The sequence below is a fragment of the Cygnus atratus genome, chromosome 3 (genome assembly GCF_013377495.2).
Source record: "Cygnus atratus isolate AKBS03 ecotype Queensland, Australia chromosome 3, CAtr_DNAZoo_HiC_assembly, whole genome shotgun sequence".
In the NCBI taxonomy this organism is placed as follows: domain Eukaryota; kingdom Metazoa; phylum Chordata; class Aves; order Anseriformes; family Anatidae; genus Cygnus; species Cygnus atratus.
Window position 1 is genome coordinate 70,626,212 of NC_066364.1, and position 22,568 is coordinate 70,648,779.

General features: G+C 35.4%; 1 protein-coding gene across 1 annotated transcript in view; it reads left to right on the forward strand.

The window, feature by feature from the left end:
* The window catches only part of SHPRH (SNF2 histone linker PHD RING helicase), a 43,299-nt gene that overhangs the window by 14,945 nt on the left and 5,786 nt on the right, over positions 1-22,568 (forward strand). Inside the window, exons 15-28 of the mRNA XM_035538295.2 lie at positions 2,165-2,286; positions 3,772-3,860; positions 5,592-5,681; positions 6,774-6,881; positions 7,879-8,021; positions 10,044-10,217; positions 10,795-10,857; positions 11,885-12,110; positions 13,408-13,551; positions 14,262-14,363; positions 15,227-15,298; positions 16,447-16,635; positions 21,582-21,674; positions 22,163-22,249. Coding sequence (XP_035394188.1) covers positions 2,165-2,286; positions 3,772-3,860; positions 5,592-5,681; positions 6,774-6,881; positions 7,879-8,021; positions 10,044-10,217; positions 10,795-10,857; positions 11,885-12,110; positions 13,408-13,551; positions 14,262-14,363; positions 15,227-15,298; positions 16,447-16,635; positions 21,582-21,674; positions 22,163-22,249 — 1,702 coding nt within the window. The remainder of the gene's footprint in view (positions 1-2,164; positions 2,287-3,771; positions 3,861-5,591; positions 5,682-6,773; positions 6,882-7,878; positions 8,022-10,043; positions 10,218-10,794; positions 10,858-11,884; positions 12,111-13,407; positions 13,552-14,261; positions 14,364-15,226; positions 15,299-16,446; positions 16,636-21,581; positions 21,675-22,162; positions 22,250-22,568) is intronic.

The following is a 22,568-nucleotide window of genomic DNA, read 5'->3' on the forward strand; positions in this document are numbered from 1 at the left end:
AGAAGCTGAATAATATGCAGTAGAGTAGTGGGTGTAATTCTTGTGCTAAAGAAACATTAGTACTGAGTGACAGTTGATTGCGCAGCAACACTTTAACTTTGATGCTCTTGCATACTAGGGTGTTACAGGTGACAGATATCCTGTGAAACAAAATATACTCTTTTTCAGTTTCAGACAAGCCCACCAAATTTCTTCGTGTCTTACAAAACTTACTTTCATAAATGAGAACAATGAATAAACAGAATTGATTTAAAGAATTATTCCAATGTTTTTAACATGAGGTTGCACAGCTAGTAAATACAGATCGAACAGCTTTCAAGTTTTAAAGTCCGCCCCCCCCCCCATGCTTTGAAGGTCACCCTTCGCACAGATGCCCAGCAAATATACCAGTTGGGTCTCAGCCTTTGTTAGACCTAAAGCCTGTTTCCAGTACTCTTTGTGAAACATAGTTAATTCTTTTTCAGGCAATTAGATGGGGTTTGTGAAAACAAGGCGTTTCTGTTCCAGAATCTCAGAGCACTGCTTATGTTTCATTCTTAAGTTTAAAAACAGGGAAACAACAAAACTTCAACACTAGACGTATTGCTTCTGCTGTTTCCTGCTCTTGTTTGTCTATTTTATTCAGTTTATTTCCATCCTTTTATGAGGTTTTTTGTCCTATTCCTCCCTGTTTCTCATACAGGGCACTTGTCAAACATGGGAGAAATCAATGTTCCCACAAGCCCCTACATTATTAGCATTGAAATTAGCCAGTGGAGTACAAACGAAACATAAAACTGAACTGAGTATGCTGGAGACAGCTTAGTGTACTGCATTGATTTTGGTGGAATGCTTGTGGAGTGACAACTGCATAGTAACTGTGATTAAAAAAAAAAAAAAACAACAAATAACAATGAAAATTAAATACTCCTTAAGATGATATATACAAAGAAAAGTTGTTTCTAAGCACTATTTATATATATTTTTCGTCAACCAAGCCTGACTTACTTTTATAAGTTCTCTTAAAACTGCTGATGGTTCTGAGAATGAAAGGTAGTGGTAGAAATATCAGAGTATGAGCAGCAGGTGCATTGAGTATTTTAGTATGGTTGCAGAATTCCGCTAACTATAAATAATGACTATATTAACTTACAGCCCGTTCTAGTGTAACACTGCAGTATAAACTCAAAGCACAGTTTCTGTAAGTAGAATAGTGTTGCAAAGAGGGTAAATTAAACGCCTAGTCAAGGATACCCTTCCACCATACCTTGGGCAGAGACTGCATGGGAGTGGTGTCGCCCTTCCTCTGTTCCACAGCACTGAACACCAAGTAGTAGACACCCCTCCTGAAGGTCAGTGAGGCTGAGAAGCACAGTTCCAGTGAGCTGGGTGGTATCTGGTCTCACAGCAGCAATTGGTCGTAGAAGCAGCCTCAGGTTGGATGTAGACTGTTGTTGCAGTTTACTTTCCTGTCTCTCTGCATCAGTCTCCTTCCTGCCTGGATTCTTTGTCCCTTGGCCTTACTCCAAGCTATCCTTCGTGCTTCCTTTTTTGCTTCTCCCTCTAATTTTCCCTTTCCTTTATTTTTCTGGTTAGCTAATTCACTTCTAATTAAATTCTTCATAATAATTATGAATACTACAAACAAATGTAGAAAAGGAAGTCTAGAAAGAAAGGGAAGTGGTACTTGCTAATCTTCACTGTTTTCATTCCATATATCTTCCACTTACCTCAATATTTCATCTGTTCTGCATGTTTAGGTTGGTGATGAAGGGGAGAAATGTAGTCTCTCATGGCTGTTTTCATTTTTCATTTTGTTCTCTCAGCTTCTAGCAACACGACGTCTATTTTTGGTTGTTTCCAGTTCTCTACTGTAACAGAAGGAGCGACATATTTTGCCCCATGAAGGATTACTTTACCTGGTTCTATTTTTCCTCTTGTTTTATTTCTCCCTATCTTTAGGAGATGTCAATCTCTTGACATACTTAAGTTAGAGTAAATCTCTATCTGGAAGAAGGTTGTTGGAAAAAGTTTTTTGTTGGCGGCTTATTTTTTAATCTCTAGTAAACATTTGCATAGTATGTTGCGTGTATGTAACAGTGTTTCATGCTGCACAGCGTAACAGTTTAACTTCTTTAGCATTATGGTTTTGTTTCAAATTTGAGCCGCTTGGTCTCTATTCTAGCACCATGACCATGGAAGAACTGCTAACATCTCTGCAGAAGAAATGTAGAACAGAGTGTGAGGAAGCTCACCGTCAGTTGGTGTGTGCTCTTAATGGCTTAGCTGGTATCCATATCATTAAAGGTAAGACTGGATGGCTGTAGCATATTTACTCCTAAACCATAGTAAGGCTACTAAAAGATGTCTCTTTTGGAATCAGGGGAAAAGTCTTAGTGAAATCCTGGGAAAATAGGCTTGTAAAAGTGTTTATAACAAAACCAACGCTCCTTCTAGTCAAGGAGGAGAGAATAGATGTAGTGTGGTGCATCTTTGAGATGTCTCAGTATTTCTGGCTTTCCTGTTTTGTGTTCTTTCTCAGTTCTACCATCTGTTTGTACTGGGAGGATAAAAGAAATCACACTTGTATAATTGTACTTAGGCTGCCTTCATTTTATTAGTATACTGCTTTCAGGCCTGCCTTTGTGTCCCCTTCCATGTAAAATTCCATGATGAATGTGGAATCACTTGGCTGCATTTTAGGGTCTGTGCTTTTGCCTAGCAGTTAGAGCTGTACAGCAGGCATCACAAATTTGTCAATGTTGATTTTTGTCTGAATTAAGAGGGGAAAAAAAGCTTTGACTTTAAAAGTTGTTTAAAAAACTTGCCATAAATACCTAGTGAGTTAAAGAAATTGCTGTCACTGCTAAGCCAACTAAAAGTTACTGGCAAGTCAAGAAATCTTCAAAGGATGCCTGACAAGCCTCAGTCTTGAGTCCTTGCAAATTCAGCACATAACTTTTGTCCTGTTATGACAATAGAATATTGCACGACCCTTAAAGTTGGCAACTGTTCCAATGTAAGAAGGAACAAATCTTGTTCCTGTTATATTTCTAGATATCTGGGAAGGTGATTTTTTTGTTTTACTTTTCGTTTTTATATATTTCATGTACTTGTACTTTTCCTGCTTTGAGAGTCTTCTAAGCCTATATTGCTGGTTAAGTCAATTTTCATCAGATGAGAGAAAAGGAAATCTTTTTTTTCGGTGCTGCTGCTTTCATGTACGCAACTTCAATTTTGCATATCTTTTTAAATCAATTTATGTAATCTGTTTTCTGAGAAGTGATTGTCATGTTGGTACCTTACATCTGCGGTTATGCTCGCTACACGTATGTAATTACTTTTGTATTTCTAAAGTATGATACAACTTTTTTTGTGCGTGTGTGGTTAGGACTCTGAAAGAGTGAGTAACATATGTGCAGTGCAAATTTAGTAATACATCCCTGCAATGAGTTGTAGATGGTGGGTTTTTAGTGTGACATTTGAGATCTTTTTTTTGACATACACAACCGTGGATGGATATTTTAAGATCAAGAAGTTTATAGATCTGACAATCATGTAATATACTTAACTTAGAAACTGCTTTAGCCTGTAAGATTCAATATTCTTTGTCTCTTCCCATTTTGGAGCAGGGAGAATGAATAGGGAAGATTTGCTTGAAGATGAACAAATATTATACAGCCTGTCTGAAAACCTCAGTTTATTGCAAGTGATGGCTGTCTGAGTATTTAAAGACCAACTCAATTTGTATATGTAAATGTTCTTGTTTTGTTTACTTTTTTTTAAATCCAGGAGAATATGCATTGGCTGCAGAACTGTACAGAGAAGTGTTACGTTCTTCTGAAGAGCACAAAGAAAAGCTCAAAACAGATTCCTTGCAAGTGAGTAAAGATTAAGATGTAAAGAGACATGACTAAGAATTGGAATAATCTAGATTTAATTTAACAGGTTAAACTTTTCTTTCTCCCAAGTGGTGTGCTGAATGACTCTTTCAGCCAGCTGTCATCAGTCTTTAGATAGGAATCTGTCCAGTGACCTTCATTTGTCTTTCTAAAATCTACTATGTTTCTAAAAAGCTTTTGCTTCTCAGTCATAACGATATCCCAGAAGCAGTGTATGATCTCCACCTGCTGTTCTGTAATAAACTTAACAAGCTGACTTTCTAGGCTTGTGTATGTGACTGTGACTGCTCACATGAACGGTATTATTTTGCAGAGTAGTGCAAATACAGGATGCTGGGATGGCAATAGGAGTGATATTAATGTGCCAAGTGATAGAGAATAATAAAATCATTGCACTGTAAATGATCTCAAATAGCATTAAAACACGAAAAAAAAAGTATTTTTTTCAGGAAAAGTATGGATATATTTTGAATGCTATATAAAAGAATGAATATATTTTCCTGGTAAATAAACAACTGTGTAACAGCTATTTCAAGAATTTTCAGTTTTAAATTGACCAGGATTCTTTTCATCTTAACAAGATATTTAAAATGATAATGACAGATAAATAAGAAATTATCTGTATATTTCTTTACTTTGCTTGTTCCATTAAGTTACTCTTTGATTGCTAATCTTGTATGTGGTCATTTGATGCCTCCATTGTGCTGCTTTGATATTCCTTGTTTGTGAAATTGGAACGTTTTTCAGTTAGCATATCTCTATCAGCATAAACTTGTTAAGCTACTTGTGACAACGTTGTTAATGAAGCTGTTTTACTGAATGGTATGTGAAGTAAATGTTTTTCTCAAAATGTGCACTGCCTAATATTGACTTTGTGTAATAAAACTACTTCTGTTGAATGCTTCCCAGTTGTGTAGCTTTGACTCTTTAAGAAAATGGCAAGCCACTGCGGGTTAGTGGTCTTTATTGGCTGAAGTATTGATAGGGCAATGGTGGAGTGAGTCAAGGAGGTGAGAAGGGCACAAGATCATGATTGTGGAGGTTATTAAAGTACATTCATGGAATATGCAGGCAGCATAATATTAGTAGTCTGGTTTGGGATACATAGGGCGAGCCTAGAATAAGAAGAGTAGAGTTGCTTTGAAGTAATGAAGTTGTTGGTTTTTTTCCCTGAAAAGTAAACAAAAAGGTTGTTTTATTCAGTCACCTTTTATTTCAGAAAAGTAAAAAAAAAAAAAAAAAAAAAAAAAAAAAAGAAAAATGGTTGAAGCTTTCAGGAGATGGGTTTTTTGCATTATTTTCTTTTGCTTCAGTAGGCTAAGTGACTTCTCCATATAATGTTCTGAAAGATTTACGAAAGAATGTGCTATAAAATAAGTAACTTGTTTTACGTAATAGTCAAGGGCAGTTTTAGTTAAGAGGGTGAGTACTGAACAGAATCTTAAGACTTGCCTGATGATTTGGTAAGAGGTGTTGATGGTCTTTTTAACCTGTTTCACTTCCCACCTCAGTAAAATGATGAAAACATTTATTATTATATGCTTTCAGATTAACGTAGGGGTAAAAAAAAAAAAAAAAAAAAGACAACTCACTTTAATTGAGTACTAATTTCTTGCCATAAGATTTCATTGCTGATTAAGCTTTTCCTGTCACAGTTATTGCAATGTATTTTTTTCATGACTACCGCTGACCTTTTTTTGGTATGTTTAGAGACTTCATTCTACACACAATTTGATGGAATTGTTGGCAAAGCACACAGGAATTCCTCCAACTTTGCGTGATAGCCGACTTGCAGAAGAGGTAAATCTTGTTCATTTTTATATAAATACATTTTAAAGAGCATCTTTTTATTTTTTATCCTTTAATATTTTTCTCTAACCAGAGCTTTCAAGTTAACTATGTGCATTTCCTTTCAGGTTAGTAAATAGAAATTTTTCTAGAATTTCCTAGCAACTTAATAGAAATTGTGCTCATTTTTTGATTGCCTTAAAACTCAACTTTATCATGTTTTCCTGACATTGATGTGAAGAGAAGGATTGGAAAATGTGTCTTTTGCTTACAAGTATAAAGCAGAGATTGTTTTTTATAGCAATCTTTTGCAAGCGGCTCATTCAAATACATGTGAGTCCTGTCTGTTTCTGGTAACTAACTTCCATCTGTAGCAATAATATAATTGTTTTGATAGTAGCAAACAGAAGAAACGATTTAAACACACCATTAAAATACACTAAGAAAAGGTATCTAGTGATATCAGATTGTAATGGTAAAAGATGTGTGTGTATGTGTTAACAGTAAGAAACAAGATTTCTGTTGATCAGTTTTTAAAATATCAAATAATGTGGTACAGTTTATATCAGAGACACCTGCATGTCACAAATGGTTTTCACTCTCAGGAGTAATTTTTATTGGGAAAAAAATAGATCTGATGCCCACAAATATAATACAACGTAAACCTTTCTTGGTATTTTATGGATAAATTCTATATGTAGGTGAAGTAAAATTCAATTGTGTGGTTCTCAGATTGTTTTAGGATCTTTTTATTGTTTAGCTTCAACAGAATGTATTTCGATGTACAGAGAAGTAAGGATTATGTGGCATTCCAGTTCCTTTTATCATGTGTTGTATTTCTAGTGTGTTATTTGGGCCTGTCCAAAAGCAAAATCGCATGGTTAACATCATGTAATAATTTGTCTTTGAATGTTTTGGGGGGGCTTACTAATAAATTGTAGATTCTAGAGGGAAAAATTAAGTTTAAGTATTGCTTAAGAACAAAGGTGAGTAGCACTCAGGTAGCTAGCCATTCTAAAGCATTATGATAGCTGAGATGTTGCATTTTCAACTATACCTCATAAATAAGAGTTGTACATAATTTAAACTCTCACTTCCGTACAGGCAGAACAACTTCGACAGCATTATATGAGTAAATCGAATGCAGAAGTTGCAGAAGCCCATCAGGCTTTACAGCCAGTTTTCCAGACCATTCGGGAGCTCCAGAGAAAGGCAGGTACCTCTTACATACTTGGTCTGTTTGTTTTTGTGTTTTTTTTAATTCTATGTTCACTTTTTTTATCCAGATCTCCAGCTACCTGTTATCTCTAATAGTTCTTTGAAGGCCTGTTTGAAATGGGACTTGGGCAGTATATGCATATTCATGCATACACACAGAGCCCGCAAATATACTGTGTTCCCTGCACAAAGAGATTCACAGTGCTCAATGAACAGACGACTAAAAAGAGAAGCACATAGTAATGGCGAAATGGTTCTAGTAAATTTTAGCACTGTGCTTGATTCTTATGTTAACTGTTTCACATATAGTTTAAGTCAGTAAGTTAGAGGTTTTGGCCTTGAAACGTTTCTGTGGTGTATCAGATAATATTTCAGTTACTTCTAAAGGAACTGTTCTTTTTTGACATGCATTTAGTCATTGTGTGTAAGGCTCAATTACATTTAGTCAAGGTGACAATTCACGTTTCTTGGGAAGGTACAAACCAAACAAATTAAGGAACACCTGAAGTGAAATGCTGCTTGTTAAAATAGTAAAGAACTAATGCAGAAATGGGGTCATGCAGCACGTAAAGAAGTAATCTTTCATGTATTTTCACCTTTAAAAATTATAAGCTCACTTCAGTGTTGTTCTTAATTTCACAGAGTACTTGCTTTCTTTGAAATGGTCCTTTCCTCTTTTACTTTTCTCTTTTAGAGAGCACACTTTGAATTGATCATATCTTTACGTGGGTATTCTGTGTAGACGGCCTAAGAAAACCTGACTCTACTGAAGCAGTTTCAAGATGTGGAAGTAGATGGGGTTGTACAAAATTTCTCAATCCATGTACTCAAAGGGATATTTTCTAAGCATATGCTCATCTTCTGCTTGCTTTCCATGGAATTTACCAGTCTGTGTTAAGTGTGGCCTAGAGAGCCGAATAAGCCTCTGCCACAAAGATCAAACTTATTGATTGTTGAATGTTCATAGATAAATCTGTTCTTTTGCATACAGATACATTCTGGTTCTCCTTGGTGGTTGGATGTCATCCAGACTGCAATACAGTATGCCATTGATGAGGAACTTGTTCAACGTGTGCAGAATGAAATAACCAGCAACTACAAACAGCAGACAAGTAAACTCTCCATGGCAGAGAAGTAAGAGACTAGCTAAAATAGGCTAATGAATACAGTTAAGTCTTTTCAAGTCTTCCAATCAGTTTGTGCTAACAGCTGCAGCTTAATAGCAGGCACTTGTGCTTCAGAACATCTGGGCTGCAAATAAGTTTCAAAAACAGTCCAAAAAATCAGAACTAGATAGAAGACTTGCAAAGAAAAGTAGGAGAATTAGTTCTCTCTTAGACAAGCATTCTTTAAAGCATTCCTTTGTATTATCTACTGTTGTTTTAGAGTTTTGTAGCAACTGCTCGTTGAGAAAGATCCCAAGTTTATTACGTTAAAATTGGGTAACCTCTAAAAGAAAATTACTCTCAGAAAAGGGAAGTGGACAGACTATATCAGAAAGTCCTTGTGTAACAACATAAAATAGCATCACTGTCTTTAGAGCAAAGAATTTTGTGTTGCTTTCATTTCAAACAGCAGTACTGCTTAATTCTAAATGTATGAAGCAGTGCTTTACAGGTTCATGTTATGCAAACAAATGGTCTTAATAGCTACTCTTTACTGTACTTGTTTTGAATGGAATTTCTAATATGGAAAATGAGATCAAGAAGTTACTAGTATTAGTGTGATACTTTGATGTAACAATTCCATTTTTTGTGTGCTATTACAGTATAATGATTTGGAGGGACAGCTAGAAGTCACTTAGCACAAGCTCTTGCTCACAAATCGAGACCCATGCTCAGGGACTTAGATTGATTAAGTTGCCCAGGAATTTGTCTTGTTATATTTAGAATACCTCCAAGGAGGGAGATGCCACAGCCTCTTTGTGAAGCCTGTTCTAGTATTTGACCCACTCAATGAAAAATAAATATCCTTCTGTACAGTTAGTGTTTCCTCTGTTGCATCTTGTGTCTGTTCTCTGTTGTCCTTCCACCATGTGCCTTTAAGCAGAGTTTGGCTTGGTCTTCTCTGTCCATTCACATTAGATATAGATAAACATAGAAAGCAGTAAGTTCTCCTCTGAGCGATTGTATTTTAAGGGTGAGCAAGCCCTGCTCTCTCAGGGAGAGAAAGAACTTAATTTCCTATTTAATTTATTTTAGCATGTGCCATAAAAACTTGATAAAGTGTCTAGCCCTTTCTAACAATCAGTGGTGGAAGCAACAAGTGGTAAACTGTCTTTGAGTATTAGAGATGGTTAATCCAGGGGATAATGTGAGAGTTTTACAAACTTGTAATTGCAATACATGTGTATTTTCAGGCTACCTGGTTAGGCAAACTCATCTATTTTAGTTTAAAATATGTATTGCTTAACTAGGTCGTTTTAAAAGCCAAGCTTCAGTAGTGTTGATAAACCTGTGCCCTTCTCTTCTCACTTTCGAAAAGGCATGTTTTGAATCAAACTCTCCTTGTGGTGTAGAAGCACAGTCTTATAAAATGCTGTCTTGCATATGAATACCAGACCCTGTATAAACAGTGCACTCTCAGTAAAAGACCTGTGCCCGTAGGAAAAAAAACACAATATACGAAGTACTTGACTGGTCCTCATGTCCCCAGTCTAATTAAGACAGACAGCTGGGATTTAGGAAAATAGTTGGCTCATGTCCATTTTTAATAACTACTTAGCCTACAAAGTTAAAATTCATAGGCAGTGCATTTTATATGATGGATGCATGAGTCTGCTGTGAATTGTACAGGTGCATTGACAGTCAATTTGTTGGCCAACAGATGCAAATGAGACTAATTGTGTGTAATTGCTTATGTTTGGTAGATTTGTATTGTGGACCAGCATGTTGCTGGTTAGTATTGGTTATTAATATTTGGTCACATCTCAAGTCTTGGAAAGTCTCTTTCTATTCTACAAATGCCAGGCATCATCCCAGGGGTACAATGGAATGATTCTGAACAGTTAGCGTTACGTTTAGTAGTAATAAGCATTTGTTTGTGATATGAACTTCATATGTTTTCCTATATTATTATTTCTCTTCTTCAAAATACTGAATTAAATTTGGATTTGATGAATCAGTGTGCTATTTTTTCCCTTTTTCTTCAAATCAGATTCCGTGACTGCAGAGGCCTTCAATACCTGCTCACAACCCAGCTGGATGAAGTGAAGAAGTTTCAGAAGATTGTAAGAGAAGCAGTGAAAAACTTAGAAGGCCCTCCCTCAAAGCAGGTTATTGAGGCTGCCACTATCTGCCACTTGCGACCTGTTAGACTTCCACTTAACAAGTATGTCTGGAAAATCTGAAATATATTTTAGGGATGTATTACACAATTTTTCCTTTATTCAAAATAAGAGAAGAGATTATGGTCTTAATTTTGTTCTCAGATTTGTGTTTTTATGTACACAGACAATACAGGTTCAGTTGTTAGAATCATGACCTTCATTTTTATAGAATTGTAGAGCTGTAGAATATCCTGAATTGGAAGGGACCCATGAGGATCATCAAGTCCAAGTTCTATCTCAAGCACAAGACAACCTAAGAGTTAAACTGTATGTCTTAAGGGCATTGTCCAGATGCTGCTTGAGCAATGACTGGCTTGGTGCTGTGACCACTTCCCTGTGGAGCCTGTCCCAGTGCCTGACCACCCAGTCGGTGAAGAACTTTATAGAATGATAGAATTATTTTATGCTTATGAAACCTTTTGCTGTCAGATATTATATCGCATGTACATATAAGACTTAAACTGCCCTTTTTGAGGACTTTGTGTAGTTTTTTTATATATTGGAATTGAGAATTACAGGAATTATTGTGGTTTCTGATCAAATTCTGAGTACTTTTGTTTTCAATCTCCTATATTGCAGCTGTGTCTTTTGTAAGGCTGATGAGCTGTTCACAGAATATGAGTCGAAACTCTTTTCTCATACGTAAGTTCATAGCTATATAAATTTTTCACTTCAAAAAGAAAAGTGAAAGTTGGAGTGTTTTGTATTTTGTACTTAAAGTTCTCTGAAATACTTTGTGAACAAATTGCAACAACTTCTTGCTTGGGGTCTTGATAGCAATTTCATGAGGTTAAATTTTCTATGTAAAATTCATTTGAAAAAGTCGTGTACAAAGAACAACTACATGCCACTCTTTCTCAGGCTGCTATAATTGGCAGTATGTGTGAAGTGTTGAAGTGTTCAGAAAGCATGTATAAATACATGGTGTAATGCCATACCCTTTCGCTGATACTTTTTAAAATTATTCTGTATAACTCAAAGTAACACAATTTGACTAAAGCCACAATGAGGGAGGAGACTTCAGACCTGAATGCAGCTGTGATCTGAAGGAAAGGTTGCACCAATCCATGGAGTGAAAGGAATATATGTAGTGAACAGTAGTGAGGCATAGATTACAGTCCTCTGAATCCTTCTTGACTTCTATCTCATATCCCTTACAGCGTCAAAGCTAGATTTGAAAATCTTAATGTCACTTGAGAAAACATTTGGAATATCTTCCCTAGTGGGAGCTCTGTTAGGATCATTGGAATCATTAGGAAACAGGGTGTTTTCTGAATCGGCTTTCATTATTAAGAAGGTATCTGGGAAGCTGCACTATTCTTAAGCAGTGCAATGCATAGCATTATATTTTGCATCAGAATTTGACTGTAACTCTTGCTGATTAAAGAAATCAGAGTTGCATTTTTTTAATTGAATGTGATATTCTAGAATCATTAACTACTGAAAGATAATTAAGATGCATAAGCGTCTTACAAAAAGCTGTTAATGATTTTGAGCTGACGAAACGGCCTGTACAGTGATTTGAAACCAAGTAGCAAAATATCTGTCTGTATTTGTTTAGTTTGGTCTTTCCTTTTAATCAAATATTAGAAGGTTGAAATATATGATGAATAGTAGAAACTGATGTGGAATTCTAAATCAGTGATATGTTGTTGGTTTTATTTTTAAGTGTTAAAGGCCAAATGGCTATATTTGAAGAGATGATAGAAGATGAAGAAGGGCTAGTTGATGACCGTTTGCCCACCACAAGTAGAGGACTGTGGGCAACCAGTGAAACTGAGCGTGCCCTAAAAGCTATTCTCTCCTTTGCTAAAGCTCACCGGATGGATGTTAAGCTAACTGAAGAAGGTAGCATATTTCTGGAACTCTTTGAAGCATGGAAAAAGGAATATAAGGTACAGTAAATGAGATGGTAAAGAAATATGGTCCATTTTAAGTAATACATGCAAATTTAAGCTGTGTATGAACAAATATTAAAATTGCACTCCTGAAATTAGTTTGTCTACACAAAACATTTTTGTGGTGATTATTACACGATTTGATTTAAAATGGTTTATATGTGGTTTAAGGATATCTAAAAGATCTGTACTGGCAAATAAGCAATTTAGTAAGCACTGTAATTGCATCTGTTAGGGTAGCACATAGATACAATTAAATGTGGTTTTCTGCTTAGTTAAATCAGAATGTAGCAAGACTCAGCAAATCAAATGTTGGTCAATTCTGTAATTCAGTTAACCTTCAATCTTGTGCTAGCTATAGATGTCCCTTCACATGCTTTTCTTTTTTTCCCTGGATCTTGTTTGCCGTGCAGTGTAACCTAGAATATTAGTCTGCCATTCTTTGGATCAGAGGGAACTACTGAAGTATAATGTGGCTTTCTTCATGCATCCTTGCATGTCTGGGTGTCCTTGCAGTAAATACCAGTGTTGGAGATAGAGGAAGAACTTTTGCATACAAGGGTGTCATCCTATCTTATAGCTTAGATATAATCAAGTGTTTTCTTTCAAATACTTCTCCTTTTCATTTTTGATAAACAAATAGTAATTTTTGGCATTTGCAAAAGGTTGTGGAATTTCAGTAAGATCACTGAATGTTTTTTGATACAGTTATTAAATTGTGGAAAGTTTGGAAAGGCATATTTTGTGGTATTATCAGTAATTTAAAAATAATATAACATTTGTCAATTTGTATGTACTTCCAGTCCAAGACGTTTCTTTTGTAGAAAGTCAGCATTTGCTTTTACTTGAGAGATCTGAATCTGATTTAATCTTCACCCTGTGCTTGTCTGTTCTTTTATCAAGACCGTTAATATTTATTTAAAACGTACTTCACCTTCAAGAAGTAGTGTTTGTACTATAATAGCTAACTGTTCAAAATTTGGTTAATCATTTTCCCTTATTCAACATCTGCATGGTCTTGCCAGGCGTTTTGTTTCTGACTTTTTAGTTGTGTAATAATAATAGCTGTAGAAGAAATGAGACACCTCTTTCATAAAGAGACTGGAAAAGAAAGTAAGCAAAAGGTATAGGGATAATCTTGCCTTCCTTCATAATTTGTTGTTGTGGCTGAATTAGTGTAAAGAAATACTATCTCTTATTCAAAAATGTTTTCATATTATACAGTGTATGGTGGACTCATATAAAGGGAGCTCAACTCAGTTCTGCTACTAATTTGTTTAGGCTTTTCTTATAGTTACTTCATGAATATTGGATGGTGCTAAGGGATCACGTGTCTGCTATTGATGAACTAGCAATGGCTACAGAACGGCTGAGGGTGCGTCATCCTGATGAGCCAAAACCAAATCCACCAGTTCTCCACATCATAGAGCCACATGAGGTGAAGTACTTGACAATAAAGAGATGTTCTTTTTCAGAAAGAATAAAGTTTGGAGACTGTACCTCAAATGTGTGTGTGTATATATATATATAGAGAGAGAGAGAGATCTATGTATAAGTTCTATAATGCGCCTCTGTTTCAATTTCAGAAAGCTTGGGTGGAGTAAACAGAAAACACGCCACTTTTATATGTAGTGGATGGGCCTTTTTGAGCTTATAACTTACGTGGATATATTCTGTCAGCCTTCTGGCTGTATGAGTGGCATGTTTCCAAAAGACTACTGTCTTTCCAGCAGCAGGTGAATAGCTGACGGACCTGTCTGGTATTGCCCAGTTTTGCAACCTGGTGGAAAATGAAGTTGACCTGATTTCTCACCTGCATTGTTAATTTCCACAAGGACTTTAAAAAAAAAAAAAAAAAAGGCCATAAAAAAAAAGAAAAGAAATAGACACCTTATTTCAGTACCTTGGAATCAGAGCCACCTCTGAGGCATTTTCTGTTCTTGAACACAGAAAATGCTGGGTTGATTTTACTTCTTAATTATTTTCCTTGCACAAATAGAAATGTTTTCAATAGAAAGATATTTTCCTTTTTTTCCTGTGAAGACTCAGTGTTAGATCAAAGTGCTACTTTTTTTCTCTATAGGAAAACAGACATTTCATCTGTATTTTTTGTTGTTTTTATTCATGTGTTTAATACTGTTTCCATAGGTAGAGCAAAATCGAGTGAAACTTCTGAATGACAAGGCAGTTGCTAAATCACAACTACAAAAGAAATTAGGACAACTGTTGTATCTCACTAATCTGGAGAAAGTAAGGTTTATTGTTCCTTGATCTTTACCAAACTAAAGTGATATATTCTACTTACGTGAAGAAACTAGCCGTTATTTCATTTAAAACTTGCATTTTCAAGTAAATGCGTTTCCTGTAAAGGTTCACACTACATGTTGAATTCGTGTGGTGTTCTGTGTTAGTGCATATTCATGAAGTTATTTATTAAGTGTTATATTTTGGCCATCTGATTAATTACACAAATATAAAACTATGAAGTGGATATAGATGGTTAAAATACTCATTAAACTAACTGGGCCATGTTCAGAAGAAGGCTTGTAAATTTATGTACCTCTGTATGTACCCTTGCTATTCTACCAAGACCTTGTTTACTTAAACAGAAGGGCAAACAGTTCTATAGTTTAAATATTAAAAATGTCAAACCAAACACCATATATATTAGTGTTAATCATAGTGTTCAAGTAAGCATAATTTTAAGTAAGCATAATTAAGTATATTTAAGTGTTTTTACAACAATATCAGGCTGAGAGAAAATATAGCAAGCTTCTCATTTGAAGCTTCAATTTTGCTCAGATTTTTCAAAACTGTACTGCAGATATTATCTGGAGGACTGCAGTGTGAATAGCGCTTACACAAATTATCTTGAGAAACTTAAAAAAAAAAAAAAAAAAACCTGGACTTTTCTTCATGGGTGATGTTTTTCAATTAGGGTGCACACCTTTTAAGGATCTCAGCATTCATTTTTCCTAGACGTTTAAGTATAGAATAACTTTTATATATTAATATATATTATATTAATATAATATATATTAATATATATTTATAAATATAAAATAACCTTTTATTCATTAAAACACAGAACACGTTTTTCTTCTACTTTACAGTCTCAGGATAAAACGACTGGGGGAGTTAATCCAGAACCGTGTCCGATCTGTGCACGTCAACTGGGAAAACAGGTAAGATACTTAGCAGTTTTTGCTTTTCTAAAATCTTTACCCAGATCTGAGTTATATATCAAGACTGTCATTATGTTTCATCTCAGAGTTGGAGGAGTTCACTTAAAGGAAAAGTAGTCTTGTCTTTAACTTTGTCCAAGACTGTCACTTGAGAAGATGGTAGCCATCACATTTCAAGGAAGTTTTAAAATGCTTTGCATCCTGTTTCTGCATGATAGGAAGAACCTTGTAAAGCCTAGATCTGTTGTTTGGTTGTCAGACATTCAGCCAGTTCCCTCTGCTACTTAGACCCGTGATTTTTTTTTTTATTCTTAGTATAGCCTGTAGAGCAGACTAGTACAGGATAGACTTTGTAGGCACAAAAGGAATTCGTAAAACAATTTTTATGTGAAGGAAGGTCACAGATGAGATGTAGATATTCTAAGCCCTCACAGGAAAAACAATCTCTGCAGCACAATCTTTTGTTTCTAACACGTTCTGTCAATAGAAGATCAATCTTCTATGTTCAAAATACTTCCTTTTAAAAATCCAAACACGTTGCCTAGGACTCTAGTAGTGTTATGAAAGAAAACGTTCTAATTCATACCTCTTGTAAAGAGGCTGTGGATGCCCCGTTCCCAGAAGTGCTTAAGGTCAGGTTGGGTGGGTCTTTGGACAAATGCTTCTAGTAAAAGACGTCCCTGCCTGTGGCAGGGGGGCTGGACTAGATAATCTTTAAAGGTCTCTTCCAACCCAAACTATTCTATGACTCTTTGACTTTTACAGAAGTCTAATACAAACATTTGTGTAATCTTGTTTAAAAATGTTGTAAATGCTCATTCTGTGTACTTAACCTATGCATTACAAATTAGCATTCATAGAAATGAGACTGTCTTCAAGTTTAGAATTGGGAAAATGCCAAAAAATGGACAATAAATGTAGAGCAATTCTGTGGATTATGAATTACTCTGTGCTGGAAACCTTTGAAATCCAGGCTTTTTAGCAGGTGTAGTGGTAAAAATATTTCTAATATTCTTTATTTTTAAGCTGATTACTTCAATGAAAATAGTGCATCTATGAAGATGTAATTTAACATGTTTAATACACTGGTTTTCCTTTGCATTTATGTGAAACTGATACTGTTTCATTTTTTTCAATTCCCTGCATAGTGGGCAGTGCTGACATGTGGACATTGTTTTTGTAATGAATGTATAGCTATCATCATAGAACAGTACAGTGTCGGCACACGCCGGAGCTCGATTAAATGCGCCATTTGCAGGCAGACAACATCTCATAAAGAAATATCATATGTCTTTACTGCAGAAACTGCAAATCAGGAGGATGATATTCCTGTAAAGGTAAGCTGTGCCTGGGGGAAGGCCTGGTAAACAGATTAAAAATTACACGTTTGTTAAAACTAATGCTATCTTAGGGTGAGAGGGTGGAGTGAGAGCTTCTGCTGAGCTTAAGTTTTGGTGTTTTTTTTTTTTTGCAAGTGTTTAATACTGGGTAGAAATAAATGTTCTTTGTTTGCAGGTGGATTTTTTTGTTGTTGTTGTTGAGGTGATTTTTCTTTTTGTAGCTAAGGAGACGTGAGGCTTTTTGGAGGCATAGTTTTGATAGCTTTGCTTGAAATGTGTAAAGTTTGAGAAAAATGCCTGTACCATAAGATTGTTACTAATTTAAAGTATTTATATTATCCTAAATCTTCATTGTTAGCCAGAGAATATAAATCCCAATTCTGAACCTAAGATTAGTCATCTGAAATGTTCCTTGAGCTGTTTGGGTACAGTAGTTTTTCATTTTGCTTATCTGTGAAATGTCTGGTATACAAACCATAATTAGGGGGGGAAAATGCAACTCTAAATATGACTAATGAAAATTAAAAGCCTGGAAAAAGCTATATTAAGAAATAAATTATATTAAAAAGCTATATTAAAGGCTATAGCCTGCAGACTACAGCTGTGCTTCCTTCATCTAACTTGCCCACTAATAAACTAGTGGTTTCACTTCAGGTTCTAACGAGCATATTCAGTAATTTGACCAAAATTTTAGTAATAAATCACAGTAGAGAAACAAAAAGTTTTTATCCCATAATGTATCATTTATCAAAGGCAATGCTTTTCATTGGAAAGTGTTGACCATTAATCAGTTCTATGGAGAAAGGTTTCTCTGGTGCAATATTATGGGGGGACATTCTCTTTTCCCTATGCATATAGCTAATAACATAATTGGAAGGCCACTTTCTTGGAGCTTGTTTCCCATTCTTTTGATCTAATTGTGTGGTGTAAGCTTTTTTCCATGTTTTAGATTAGTTTTCTGGACCCTATACTGCTGGGTACTCTGAAACAACATTGTCACTTTTTTCTTTTTGTTGATTTGTTTTTTTGTGTGTTTTTGTTTGCAAAACCAAAAGGTAGACTTTGGAAAAACTGCCCCTTGCCTGTTTGCATTTTAAACTTGACAGTGTTTGGTCAAAGCTTCATTGACTGGATACCATATACCTACAGAAAATAGGATTATGGAATAAAGAATGACCTTCAGTCTTAAAACAAATGCCTGCATATCTGGGGAATTTCTTTCCCAATATTTTCCATTGACAGTGTGCAACAGCTCTACTGATGACTGGGAGTTGTATCTTCCACTGTGACTCTCTTCGTTCTTTTTAGCCCGGCGTTCTAAGAAGCTATGGTCTTTTCACTGTGCCGTCTTAGACTTCTCCCATAATTTAGCAACTCATTGGTTAATTTCAAACAGCGTGACAGTCTCTTGGGTTTCCATGATAATTCGTTTTCTAGAATTCTTATAAAAACAGCCATCCATCTGAAGGATGGCTCAGCTAAATACTGCAGGTTGACTTTCCCCTTTCTACAAAAGATTTTAAAATTCAGGTTTTATTGGGGAAACTATTTGTAACTTGTGTGCATTACTAATGATGTTGATGAGCCTGTAGACACAAACATGTAGGAAATCAGTCATGATTGCATTGTTTTATCTACCTTTCTTGGTAATTGAGAGGTTTTCTTGGGTTAAAATCTGGGGAGGAGGAGGAGATAGTGTATCTCTGGATCTTTAACAATACTGACATGTAGTACAAGGTATGTCGCACAAATTTGTTCGCACAAATCTGTTGTAATGTTAAAGCAAAAGCCTGTGGTCGTTGAAGCTCTAGGAAAAAAAAATAGAGGATTCTGGATTAAAGTGCAAAGGTGAAAGACTCGTTGGTAATATTTTGATTTAGATGATAATACTGTCTAACTAGAATGTGATTATGGTACAGCTGGACGTAGCAATCATAGTTTTCATTTGGTTAGTGTAGTTAAAAGTAATGAAGTGTGCTGACAAAAACTTCCATGTTATCTGTGCAAATCTCCTTTGAACCATGCATGTATACTAGGGTTGCTGGCCTTTGCGGAAGTCAATGCTATCATATTCAGGCTAGGTATCTTAGCCTTCCTGGACAACTGGAATTATGTCTTGTGAGTAGATGCTTCCTAAATCAAATTATTAGACTTGAAGTAGTTGAGAGCATGTGGCACCAGGGGGAGTAAATGGGCTGTATTTCCGAAGTGCTAATTATAGAAGTTTTAGCAGAGAGCTTAGTAAGGGGTTAGAGATACAATCCTGTTACTAACAAGAAAACTTCAAATGTCTTTTATAAATTACATAAGTAAAGTAGAATAACCAAATTTCTGAAATAAAACACAGAAGGAACAGGTCACCTACTCTCCTGCATAAAGGGCTATAGCGTTCCCTAGAACTCTATGGTGTCTGCATCAGAACTTGAGGTGAAGCAAAAAATGAGTTTCATGTGAATTTTCATCGTGTTTTCAGCAAGGCCTATTCTTATCTCAAAAAAAAAAAGTTTACTTTGTAGCTTCAGTGTATTTGCTATCAAAGCAAGCAGGAATATTAAAAATAATATTTTTCGTCTCATTCCTTTAAGGACAATTGTTAACAAAAGATAACTAACTTGCTATGGTTTTTGTAATATCCTGCACTGCAATATGTGAAAATGGTGTGATTTATTCAGAATTTGTATTTTCATCTGAAAGTTCTTCTGCTCTTTTTGGTCTTTTTCAGTATTTGGTGTCTGTTATTTTGTTGGTGTTTTTGTTTTGTGGTGGTGGCTTTGTCTTTTGTTTTGTCATATACATCTTATTTTGTTGTACCAGCACTAGTCACATTAAGTTAATGCCTTAGATGTGAAAGGACTACTGTAAAAGGGAGCATTCTATACTGAGAGCGAGCTTACTGGCATCCCTGTATGTTTTGCTTCTATAAAAGCTTCCAGTGTCTGGTTAGTGTTATAGTGGGCATTGCTAGTCTGTTATCTGAGAAATTGCTTGTTAGAGGGTAGTTTTGATTCTGTGTGCTGTTCCATAATTAATTAGAACTGGCTGGTCTGTTTTTATATTACCTTCTGATATTCAAGAAAATAAAACTTCAAGGTGTGTGGGTAATGGTGGGGTAACTTTTTTTTAAAAGAGACTGGAAACCAAGAACTCACAATAGCCAGGATACTTCTATTAGTTTCAGTTCTCTGTAAATACCGAGAACAAAATTGAATTTTCTTGCGTGCTGTGAAAAAAAAACCTTTGGTCAATTGTTAGTTCAATGATGAGTCAAATATAGTTTGTCTAATATGGTTTAAGCAGAGGGATGAAGAACTTGGCACACTTGACAGACATCTTGGCAGAAATGACTGAATATTAAGAACTTGGAAAGGTCATTTACAGTTTTAAATAACGTTAAATTAAAATCTAGTTTGTCTGTGTCTGTGAAGAGGGTATAAAATCTCAGGCTTCCAGGGTTTTACACTTGCGAAATATTTTGCCATGAGTGTTCAGAAGGTGGAATCCAACTTCAGACGCTGAGACAAGTAACCCTAACAAAGAAAAGTAGCAGGAAGGAGTGATGCTTGAAGCAGAAGAGTCTCAAGTTTCCTCAGGTTAGACAGGTGCACAGGTTGAACTGGCAGTGCAATTAATGTACTTCATTTTGAATTTATGGATTGGCTTTCCGCAAGAAGTTTTCTTATTGGCAGAGGTTTACATTTGGTCAGTTTGCTTTTTGTTTCTCAATAGATTTGGTATTGTGTGTAAAAATAATTGCTTTGCAAATTGTAAGAGATTCTGTATAGTGTGAATGATCAAGCAGCCCGGCGTTGGCTTCCAACTTGTGCTTAGACTGCTGTCATCCTTCCCCACCAATTCCGCGAGCAGCATAACTTCAGTAAATTTGATCCCTCATTGTGGCAAGCCAACATAGTTAATTCAATGTTCAGAGGACAGGTGCAGACAGAAATAAAACAATATTTGTCCAGCTGAATCTAGTGCAGCTTGAAATTGCTATACATGTAAGAACTAGTAAGCAATTAAATTACGGCTTCTTAAAAAAGCATATTAGGTAAAGTTACTCTAATACAAAGTGCATACTGAAGGAGATAGAGGGAGATACTAAACAACTTTTTGAGAATCCTCTTCATGACTAAAGGCGAAAGAAATGTAAGAATATAGAAACCAAAGTCTACAAGAAGTAGTATTGAGTTCATTAAGCACTGAAATACTCACAAACGCAGAATATGAAGATGTTTTCATTGCAGTGCTGAATCCTTCAAGAATTAATTCAGTTATACTTATCAATTTCTTGATATTTTAAGGTAATTCGCGAGCTTTATAGTAATGAGTGTAAGTTTATCGTTGCCAGAGTGGGAAACAAAAGCAACAGAAATAAGGTTCATGCAGCTTTTTCATTATCGCCTTTGAGGAAGCGTGAAGGGAGGGGAAGTTAAATGTGTGTTTGGAAAATTCTTTAAAGCATGTGATTCTGAGTAAGTTGAACCTCATCAGGCCTAACTGACATATTGGGGTGCAATTGCACTGCTTGGGCTATCCAGTGTGCTGCATCCAGACCTAGGAAGGCATATCTGTAGTCCTTCATTCTTCCATGTACTGTACATTCTGTAATACATCTTTGATCTATAGCAGTGCCTTACATGGGAGATTTAAAAGCAGTTCAGTGCTACTTAACCTGCCCATCCTCCAAGTTTGTAATGTTTGAATCTGTTCCAAGTCCACCTGGGAGGTTGCCATCTGAATAGGTCAAGAGCCTTCAAAATGGAAGCATTATGGTTTTGCTTTTTAAAAAGTATGCAGCTTTATGAAACAATTCGCTGATGTCTTTTTCTAAGATGTGTAAGATAAGTAAGAGTCCTAATATAGCACTGTTTAATAAAACAATTAATTTGGAAGTTGTTGTTTAGTATCCTACTCTACTAATGGTGTTTTTTCCATTTTCAAAGGGGAGTCATTCTACCAAAGTGGAAGCTGTGGTTCGAACGCTGAAGAGAATACAATTTAAAGATCCAGGGGCTAAATCCTTAGTTTTCTCAACGGTATTAATCACCATTTTCTGTTTTGTCTTTGTGTATTGTGTGTTTTCTGTGAGTTTAAAATGGTCATAATATTTACTGGGATTTAGTTTAGCTACCAAAATGTTGAATCATTCTGTACAGCTACTAGATTGTTTTGAGAATTTGTAGGGCAGCTCATGTACCTGAGATACAATAATCCTAGTCAACAGATGTAACAGCTTGTTTTGTTAAAAGACAAACATCTAGAATTTCTAATGCTCCCATATATCTTTAAATTTAATGCCCATATATTTTTGATAGATTATAAAAACTTTTTTTTGTGGTGGTTGCCAGTTACTTTTATTCAAGCTGATTTTTTAATTTTCCTGTTTAGATTTATGAAATATATGGCTCCTGCCATGCAAATCTTTTTTAAAACCTGAAATGTTAGTGTTTTGAAAGGCTTTAATATATTGTAGTTGTCATTGCTGTTTGTAATATTGACTTCTATTGTGTTGTTTTTTTTACAGTGGCAAGATGTATTGGACATAATTTCAAAAGCTTTGTATGACAACAATATGACTTTTTCTCAAATCAATGGAATTAGTAAGTTTCAGGTACATGAAAGATATCTTTCTTTAAATTATTTTCAGTTGGGAAATTATAGTTCTTAGAAGTTAATTTGATCCTTTTACTTCATTGCTTCATTTGAGAAACTAAAAGAGCAGCAAATTTGTTTAGCAGAATCTTTGGTCTCTGAATTCTAAAAATCATATTTGCCATAATTTAAAACCTTTGAAGATAAAATAGTACATTCCCTTTTGAGAGAGACATGTTGGCATGTTCGTGCCAATGTTGAAATACTAAGGATGAGACACTAATCAGTGTTGCAAGAAATCCTCGCCTTCCTGATAACCTGTCTGGTACCTGTTTGGT